The following is a 9,902-nucleotide window of genomic DNA, read 5'->3' on the forward strand; positions in this document are numbered from 1 at the left end:
CGTTTAGTTTCCCCGTTGTGGCGCTTTAGTTTCCCGATGTGGCGTTTAGTTCCCCCATTGTGGCGTTTCATTCCCCCCGTTGTGGCGTTTAGTTTCCCCGATGTGGCGTTTAGTTCCCCCGTTGTGGCGTTTCATCCCCCGTTGTGGCGTTTAGTTTCCCCGATGTGGCATTTCATTCCCCCGTTGTGGCGTTTAGTTTCCCCGTTTAGTTTCCCCCGATGTGGCATTTCATTCCCCCGTTGGCGTTTAGTTTCCCCGTTGTGGCGTTTAGTTTCCCCGTTGTGGCGTTTAGTTTCCCCGTTTAGTTTCCCCGTTGTGGCGTTTAGTTTCCCCGTTGTGGCGTTTAGTTTCCCCGTTGTGGCGTTTCATCCCCCCGTTGTGGCGTTTAGTTTCCCCGTTGTGGCGTTTAGTTTCCCCGTTGTGGCGTTTAGTTTCCCCGTTGTGGCGTTTAGTTCCCCCGTTGTGGCGTTTAGTTCCCCCGTTGTGGCGTTTAGTTCCCCCGTTGTGGCGTTTAGTTCCCCCGTTGTGGCGTTTAGTTTCCCCGTTTAGTTCCCCCGTTGTGGCGTTTAGTTTCCCCGTTGTGGCGTTTAGTTCCCCCGTTGTGGCGTTTAGTTTCCCCGTTTAGTTTCCCCGTTGTGGCGTTTAGTTTCCCCGTTTAGTTTCCCCGTTGTGGCGTTTAGTTCCCCCCGTTGTGGCGTTTCATCCCCCCGTTGTGGCGTTTAGTTTCCCCGTTGTGGCGTTTAGTTCCCCCGTTGTGGCGTTTCATTCCTGTACACGAATCAATGAATAAAAGTAACGTGACCATTTATTGGCGTGAGACCGCGTTGTGTCTAATGTGCAACTTTGGCTTTTTCTGGCTTCAATGGTTTGCTCACTTTTCCACGTTTCTGTCTCTTTTTTCCCTTTTTGTCTGCGCCTTTTCTAACCTTCACTCAAGCTTTTTCCCTCATTTTTGTCACTTTTTTCAACCTTGACCACAAACACATCACACTCACTTTATGCTTTTATTGTGAAAAGACAGAACTCAAACTAAACATGACACGAGTCAACGGCATTTCTACAATTTCATGATCACAGCTTCCATCTTTAAAGGACTGGAAGTGGAGGAAGTTTACAATGTTCACGAGGAATCTGTTCAATCATTCTGAATTATTTCATACAAAGTTCATTCATTAGTTCATAACAATAAGCTGAAATATTTCTGTAAGTGTGATCCTGTACAGACTCAACTGATCAGCAGTGAGAAACAGGAGGAGACTCTCCGTCCTACACAGGACTCAGAGACACTGAGGAACCAGGAGACCAGAACCTGAACCCAGGATAGAGAGTCTGAGTGAATGTGGTGTTTAAGGTGTGGAGGAGGATCAGTGAGTCAGAGGAGACTGAGTAGAAGGACAGAGAGCCAGCAGGAACGTCCACATACACTGCTACTCTACCAGAGACAGAGGAGGAGAAGATGGATGTTACTCTCTTAGAGACAGAGGAGGAGGAGATGGATGTTACTCTGTTAGAGACAGAGGAGGAGAAGATGGATGCTACTCTACCAGAGACAGAGGAGGAGGAGATGGATGCTACTCTCTTAGAGACAGAGGAGGAGGAGATGGATGCTACTCTACCAGAGACAGAGGAGGAGGAGATGGATGTTCTTCTCTTATTGTGCCAGACATAGTAACCATCATCAGAGCAGTTCAGACTCCAGGACTGATCATTACCTCCAAACCAACAGTCATCACTGCGTCCTCTCCTCCTGATTCCTCTGTAACTCACTGATATATCAACCTCTCCTCTCCTCTCAACCTCCCAGTAACAGCGACCAGTCAGACCATCTCTACACAGCAGCTGATACCAGGAGTCAAACCTCTCTGGATGATCAGGATATGACTCCTCCTCCTCCACTAATGTCACCTTCCTGTTGTTGTCAGACAGTTTGAGTTTTCTGTTCACTGTGTTTGTGTCGACTGTGAGTTGACAGGAATCTGACGGAGAGAAGGAGACACAACACAGCTGCAGTTATTAACCAATCAGCACTTTGATGATAACATCAGAGGGTTGAAAGAGTGATGTCACAGTTTGATGAATGAAATTAAAAACAGACTTACACTTCCTCAGACCTGGTGTCAACCATCTGACTCCAGCAGGCTCCACCCTGAAAGGAGGAGGGGGGGGGGTCTCAGTCAGGATTTTATTTCATAGTACGCACAACAACCGTCCTCCTCTAAAGCCGTTTAGTGCTCCAGAAATCAGCTGATCTTATAATAGGCTATTTGATGTGTATGAGAGTGTTCCTAGCGTACTTGATCAGATCATAATGACCAGGTCATGAGAATATTACTGAAACTACAGGTTGTTGTTCTCTAGGATGGAGATGTCCGTCTCTAGTCCCTGATAAACTGATCTATAGGCTATATGAGCGCTGGGGTATTCAACCAAAGCTGCATGAAAATAAAAGCCCTACAGAGGGAAATGAATGAGATATGTTATATAGTAAAAATAACAGCGTATGACTATTTCGTTTGGACAACGCATAAACGTTCTTCCCTGGAAAATAACCTTTCACAGTTTAGGCTATCGGTACATTTGACCTGTTAACTGTCCATAAAATGATGATACAGAGAAAGAGTATGAGAGCTGAGAGAGAGAGAGATGAGACAGAGAGAGAGAGAGAGAGAGAGAGACAGAGAGAGAGAGAGAGACAGAGAGAGAGAGACAGAGAGAGAGAGAGAGAGAGAGAGAGAGAGACAGAGAGAGAGAGAGAGAGAGAGAGACAGAGAGAGAGAGAGACAGAGAGAAAGAGAGAGAGAAACAGAGAGAGAGAGAGAGAGAGACAGAGAGAGATAGAGAGAGAGAGACAGAGAGAGAGACAGAGAGAGAGAGACAGAGAGAGAGACAGAGAGAGAGAGAGAGAGAGAGAGATAGAGAGAGAGAGAGAGAGAGAGAGAGAGAGAGAGAGAGAGAGAGACAGAGAGAGACAGAGAGAGAGAGAGAGAGAGAGAGAGACAGAGAGAGAGAGAGACAGAGAGACAGAGAGAGAGAGAGAGAGAGACAGAGAGAAAGAGAGAGAGACAGAGAGAGACAGAGAGAGAGAGAGAGAGAGAGAGAGAGAGAGAGAGACAGAGAGACCTGGAATACACTGCAACAGGATCTAAAACTGTCCAATTTGATCCCACATTTTATTTTAAACTCATTGTAAGGCTACTGGAAAACATCTTTTCATTTCTTAAAACCATGGACACTTCCTTTAACATACAGAGATGTATATGTGTAAAAAAGAGTTATCATTCTCCTTCATGGAGATGTTAGCCTTTAAAACTTCCTACACAAATATCTCCTTTATGGTGATTAGTGTTTGTACCTGAGAGTGTCCAGTTTCCAGAGAGGATCCTTCAGTCCCTCTGACAGGAGCTTCACTCCTGAGTCTCCTGGGTGATTGTAGCTCAGGTCCAGCTCTCTCAGATGGGAGGGGTTGGAGCTCAGAGCTGAGACCAGAGAAGAACAGCCTTCCTCTGAGATCAGACAGCCTGACAGACTGCAAACACAGAACAACACACAGGAACCCTCTGTCAACATGTGGAGCCATGTGTTTGTTTTATGTTTGTTTGTTGTCCAGGAACATTTTAGTCCAGATTTAGAATACATCTTGAAAATCATCTGTGGTATTTAACTGAGTCTTGAAACTACTGCTAAAGTTTGTCGTACAAACAGACAAAGCTACACGCCAGCTTTTTATCAACTAAAGTTAATCAGAGTTTAAATGGTCATCAGTTGAATGGGTTAATGAATCCTGACCTGAGAGTCTCCAGTGTGCAGTGTGGACTCTTCAGTCCAACAGAGATCAGCTTCCCTCCTGAATCCTGCAGGTTGTTGTTACTCAGGTCCAGCTCTCTCAGACTAGAGGACTGGGAGCTGAGAACTGAGGACAGAGCTTCACAGCTTCTCTTTGACAGGTTACAGACACTCAGTCTGGAGAGACAACAGGAAGGAAACAAGTTATTATATTTAACTCCTGTTGAAAGATATCGGAGTATTTATTGATGAATAAATCACACTCACAGAGATTTGTATAATTTATAACATATAAATACCAAACTGCATTCTGCAACTTCATTATTGACATTTCAGTGGCACAGCTGATGTGATCCAAACAACTGATGTGATCCAAACAGCTGATGTGATCCAAACAACTGATGTGACCCAAACTATGAGTAATATTTTATGTGATGCACCAAGTGCTCAAATGGCTGTGGGCGTGCTGTCATGCTGATTTGAGTACGTTCTAAATGTCTAGTTGACCAATCAGATTATCTGGTCTGATCTACTTGTTGTATAATCAGGAATAAACAAACGCCCAGTGATCAAGTCACATGATATGAAAATATAAATGATGTCTGGATCTCAGCCGCAGTTCATATTTCATTCTTTAGTAATCTAGCTTTATTCTAAATCATAATAAAATACTTTGGAAACATTCACATTTTTTTCAATCTTTCCAAAGTATTTTTTCAATACTGTGTTTTCAAAGATTAGTTTAGTTAGAGTTTAGTTTCCCCCATTGTGGCGTTTCATGTCCCCCGTTGTGGCGTTTAGTTTCCCGTTGTGGCGTTTCATGTCCCCCGTTGTGGCGTTTAGTTTCCCAGTTGTGGCGTTTCAGTCCCCGTTGTGGCGTTTAGTTTCCCCGTTGTGGCGTTTAGTTTCCCGTTGTGGCGTTTCATGTGGCGTTTCCCCCCGTTGTGGCGTTTCTTCATTGTGCGTTCCCCCGTTGTGGCGTTTCATCCCCCGTTGTGGCGTTTCATCCCCCGTTGTGGCGTTTAGTTTCCCCGTTGTGGCGTTTCATTCCCCCCATTGTGGCGTTTAATTTCATCCCCCCCGTTGTGGCGTTTCATTCCCCCGTTGTGGCGTTTCATTCCCCCGTTGTGGCGTTTCATTCCTGTACACGAATCAATGAATAAAAGTAACGTGACCATTTATTGGCGTGAGACCGCGTTGTGTCTAATGTGCAACTTTGGCTTTTTCTGGCTTCAATGGTTTGCTCACTTTTCCACGTTTCTGTCTCTTTTTTCCCTTTTTGTCTGCGCCTTTTCTAACCTTCACTCAAGCTTTTTCCCTCATTTTTGTCACTTTTTTCAACCTTGACCACAAACACATCACACTCACTTTATGCTTTTATTGTGAAAAGACAGAACTCAAACTAAACATGACACGAGTCAACGGCATTTCTACAGTTTCATGATCACAGCTTCCATCTTTAAAGGACTGGAAGTGGAGGAAGTTTACAATGTTCACGAGGAATCTGTTCAATCATTCTGAATTATTTCATACAAAGTTCATTCATTAGTTTATAATAATAAGCTGAAATATTTCTGTAAGTGTGATCCTGTACAGACTCAACTGATCAGCAGTGAGAAACAGGAGGAGACTCTCCGTCCTCCACAGGACTCAGAGACACTGAGGAACCAGGAGACCTGAACCAGAACCCAGGATAGAGAGGCTGAGTGAATGTGGTGTTGAAGGTGTGGAGGAGGATCAGTGAGTCAGAGGAGACTGAGTAGAAGGACAGAGAGCCAGCAGGAACGTCCACATACACTGCTACTCTACCAGAGACAGAGGAGGAGGAGATGGATGTTACTCTCTTATTGTGCCAGACATAGTAACCATCATCAGAGCAGATCAGACTCCAGGACTGATCATTACCTCCAAACCAACAGTCAACACTGCCTCCTCTCCTCCTGATTCCTCTGTAACTCACTGATATATTAACCCCTCCTCTCGTCTCAACCTCCCAGTAACAGCGACCAGTCAGACCATCTCTACACAGCAGCTGAGACCAGAAGTCAAACCTCTCTGGATGATCAGGATATGACTGATCCTCCTCCTCCACTAATGTCACCTTCCTGTTGTTGTCAGACAGTTTGAGGTCTCTGCTCACTGTGTTTGTGTCGAGTGTGAGTTCACAGGAATCTGACGGAGAGAAGGAGACACAACACAGCTGCAGTTATTAACCAATCAGCACTTTGATGATGACATCAGAGGGTTGAATGAGTGATGTCACAGTTTGATGAATGAAATTAAAACACACTTACACTTCCTCAGACCTGGTGTCAACCATTTGACTCCAGCAGGCTCCACCCTGAAAGGAGGAGGGGGGGGGGGCATTACATCACTCTCACACAGCTTCATCCTGATCACATGGAGGGCTGGAATTTACTCATTTATATTCATATTTGGGCTGTCAATCAATGAAAATATTTAATTCAGTTGAATTTCCTATAAAGTGTCCAATCATAAGAGAAGTTATCTCAGGACACTTTCCAGATAGAGGAGGTCTCAGTCAGGATTTTTATTTCATAGTACGCACAACAACCGTCCTCCTCTAAAGCCGTTTAGTGCTCCAGAAATCAGCTGATCTTATAATAGGCTATTTGATGTGTATGAGAGTGTTCCTAGCGTACTTGATCAGATCATAATGACCAGGTCATGAGAATATTACTGAAACTACAGGTTGTTGTTCTCTAGGATGGAGATGTCCGTCTCTAGTCCCTGATAAACTGATCTATAGGCTATATGAGCGCTGGGGTATTCAACCAAAGCTGCATGAAAATAAAAGCCCTACAGAGGGAAATGAATGAGATATGTTATATAGTAAAAATAACAGCGTATGACTATTTCGTTTGGACAACGCATAAACGTTCTTCCCTGGAAAATAACCTTTCACAGTTTAGGCTATCGGTACATTTGACCTGTTAACTGTCCATAAAATGATGTCATTAACATAGACTACATGTTACATCATTATGAGATCAGCTGAAAGTATGAAACTAATGTGTGCTTGAGAGAGAGAGACAGAGAGAAAGAGAGAGAGAGACAGAGAGATAGAGAGAGAGAGACAGAGAGATAGAGAGAGAGAGACAGAGAGAGAGAGAGAGACAGAGAGACAGAGAGAGAGAGAGAGAGAGAGAGAGAGAGAGAGAGAGAGAGAGAGAAAGAGAGAGAGAGAGAGAGAGAGAGAGAGAGAGAGAGAGAGACAGAGAGACAGAGACAGAGAGAGAGAGAGAGACAGAGAGAGAGAGAGAGACAGAGAGACAGAGAGAAAGAGAGAGAGAGATAGAGAGAAAGAGAGAGAGAGAGAGACAGAGAGAGAGAGACAGAGAGACCTGGAATACACTGCAACAGGATCTAAAACTGTCCAATTTGATCCCACATTTTATTTTAAACTCATTGTAAGGCTACTGGAAAACATCTTTTCATTTCTTAAAACCATGGACACTTCCTTTAACATACAGAGATGTATATGTGTAAAAAAGAGTTATCATTCTCCTTCATGGAGATGTTAGCCTTTAAAACTTCCTACACAAATATCTCCTTTATGGTGATTAGTGTTTGTACCTGAGAGTGTCCAGTTTCCAGAGAGGATCCTTCAGTCCCTCTGACAGGAGCTTCACTCCTGAGTCTCCTGGGTGATTGTAGCTCAGGTCCAGCTCTCTCAGATGGGAGGGGTTGGAGCTCAGAGCTGAGACCAGAGAAGAACAGCCTTCCTCTGAGATCAGACAGCCAGACAGACTACAAACACACAGAACAACACACAGGAACCCTATGTCAACACGTGGAGCCATGTGTTTGTTTTATGTTTGTTTGTTGTCCAGGAACATTTTAGTCCAGATTTAGAATACATCTTGAAAATCATCTGTGGTATTTAACTGAGTCTCGAAACTACTGCTAAAGTTTGTCGTACAAACAGACACAAAGCTACACGTAAGCCGTTTTATCAACTAAAGTTAATCAGAGTTTAAATGGTCATCAGTTAATCAGTCAATCAGTCATCGGTTAATGAATCCTGACCTGAGAGTCTCCAGTGTGCAGTGTGGACTCTTCAGTCCAACAGAGATCAGCTTCCCTCCTGAATCCTGCAGGTTGTTGTTACTCAGGTCCAGATCTCTCAGACTAGAGGACTGGGAGCTGAGAACTGAGGACAGAGCTTCACAGCTTCTCTCTGACAGATTACAGCCACTCAGTCTGGAGAGACAACAGGAAGGAAACAAGTTATTATATTTAACTCCTGTTGAAAGATATCAGAGTATTTATTGATGAATAAATCCCACTTACAGAGATTTGTATAATTTATAACATATAAATACCAAACTGCATTCTGCAACTTCATTATTGACATTTCAGTGGCACAGCTGATGTGATCCAAACAACTGATGTGATCCAAACAGCTGATGTGATCCAAACAACTGATGTGACCCAAACTATGAGTAATATTTTATGTGATGCACCAAGTGCTCAAATGGCTGTGGGCGTGCTGTCATGCTGATTTGAGTACGTTCTAAATGTCTAGTTGACCAATCAGATTATCTGGTCTGATCTACTTGTTGTATAATCAGGAATAAACAAACGCCCAGTGATCAAGTCACATGATATGAAAATATAAATGATGTCTGGATCTCAGCCGGAGTTCATATTTCATTCTTTAGTAATCTAGCTTTATTCTAAATCATAATAAAATACTTTGGAAACATTCACATTTTTTCAATCTTTCCAAAGTATTTTTCAATACTGTGTTTTCAAAGATTATTGTTCTTGATCTGACCTGAGAGTCTCCAGTGTGCAGTGTGGACTCTTCAGTCCATCAGAGATCAGCTTCACTTCTGAATCCTGCAGGTTGTTGTTACTCAGGTCTAGCTCTCTCAGACTAGAGGACTGGGAGCTGAGAACTAAGGACAGAGCTTCACAGCTTCTCTTTGACAGGTTACAGCCACTCAGTCTGGAGAGACAACAGGAAGCAAATAAGTTATTATATTTAACTCCTGTTTAAAGATATCAGAGTATTTATTGATGAATAAATCACACTCACAGAGCTTTGTTGGAGGCTTTGACCACTGGCAGCAGCCTCAGAAAAGCCTTCCCTGAGGCACCATATTTCTTCAGGTCAAACACGTCCAGAGGTTCTTCTGATGACAGTAAGATGAAGACCAGAGCTGACCACTGAGCACGAGACAGTTTAAATGAGGAGAGTCCTAAACTCAGGTACTGTTGGATTTGCTCCACTAGAGAATGATCATTCAGTTCATTCAGACAGTGGAACAGATTGATGCTTCTCTCTGCATACAGATCCTCATCCATCTTCTTCTTGATGTACTTGACTGTTTCCTGATTGGTCTCTGAGCTACTTACTGTCTGTATCAGCAGACCTCGTAGGAGATTCTGATTGGTCTGCAGTGAAAGACCCAGGAGGAAGCGGAGGAACAAGTCCAGGTGTCCATTTGGACTCTGTAAGGCCTTGTCCACAACACTCTGGTAGAACTGTGTTGATGTTGTTTGTTCTTCTGACAGCAGGTTGACTCCAGAGTTGGTGAATGTCAGATGGACATGAAGAGCAGCCATAAACTCCTGAACACTCAGATGGACGAAGCAGAACACTTTGTCCTGGTACAGTCCTCTCTCCTCTTTAAAGATCTGTGTGAACACTCCTGAGTACACTGAGGCTGCTCTGATATTGATGCCACACTCTGTCAGGTCTGACTCATAGAAGATCAGGTTGCCTTTCTGCAGCTGCTCAAAAGCCAGTTTTCCCAGAGACTCGATCATCTTCCTGCTCTCTGGACTCCAGTGTGGATCCGTCTCAGCTCCTCCATCATACTTGATGTTCATCACTTTGGACTGAACCACAAGGAAGTGGATATACATCTCAGTCAGGGTCTTGGGCAGCTCTCCTCCGTCTCTGGTCTTCAACACGTCCTCCAGAACTGTAGCAGTGATCCAGCAGAAGACTGGGATGTGGCACATGATGTGGAGGCTTTGTGATGTCTTGATGTGGGAGATGATTCTGCTGGCCTGCTCCTCATCTCTGAATCTCTTCCTGAAGTACTCCTCCTTCTGTGGGTCGGTGAACCCTCTGACCTCTGTCA

At 44.0% G+C, this 9,902-nt stretch overlaps 1 protein-coding gene across 1 annotated transcript; it reads right to left on the bottom strand.

The window, feature by feature from the left end:
- Positions 1-993: 993 nt before the first annotated feature.
- Positions 994-9,896, bottom strand: LOC144514066 (uncharacterized). The gene is made up of 7 exons (XM_078245257.1): positions 8,849-9,896; positions 8,585-8,758; positions 7,834-8,007; positions 3,787-3,960; positions 3,353-3,526; positions 2,100-2,146; positions 994-1,976 (listed from the first exon to the last, which is right to left on the bottom strand). Exons 1-7 carry the CDS (start codon positions 9,778-9,780, stop codon positions 1,267-1,269), a joined length of 2,385 nt encoding a protein of 794 aa, XP_078101383.1. The 5' UTR covers positions 9,781-9,896; the 3' UTR covers positions 994-1,266.
- Between the last annotated feature and the right edge of the window lie 6 nt (positions 9,897-9,902).

The sequence above is a fragment of the Sander vitreus genome, unplaced genomic scaffold, assembly GCF_031162955.1.
Source record: "Sander vitreus isolate 19-12246 unplaced genomic scaffold, sanVit1 ctg433_0, whole genome shotgun sequence".
NCBI lineage: Eukaryota > Metazoa > Chordata > Actinopteri > Perciformes > Percidae > Sander > Sander vitreus.

Excerpts from the sequence above, each read along its gene's own strand:
- LOC144514066 (XM_078245257.1), bottom strand. The coding sequence starts at position 9,780 with ATGTGCCACATCCCAGTCTTCTGCTGGATCACTGCTACAGTTCTGGAG. Across the intron at positions 3,527-3,786 it reads TGCACACTGGAGACTCTCAG|TCTGTCAGGCTGTCTGATCT; the intron begins GTCAGGATTCAT and ends CTGTGTTTGCAG. Across the intron at positions 1,977-2,099 it reads GACACCAGGTCTGAGGAAGT|ATTCCTGTCAACTCACAGTC; the intron begins GTAAGTCTGTTT and ends TCTCTCCGTCAG.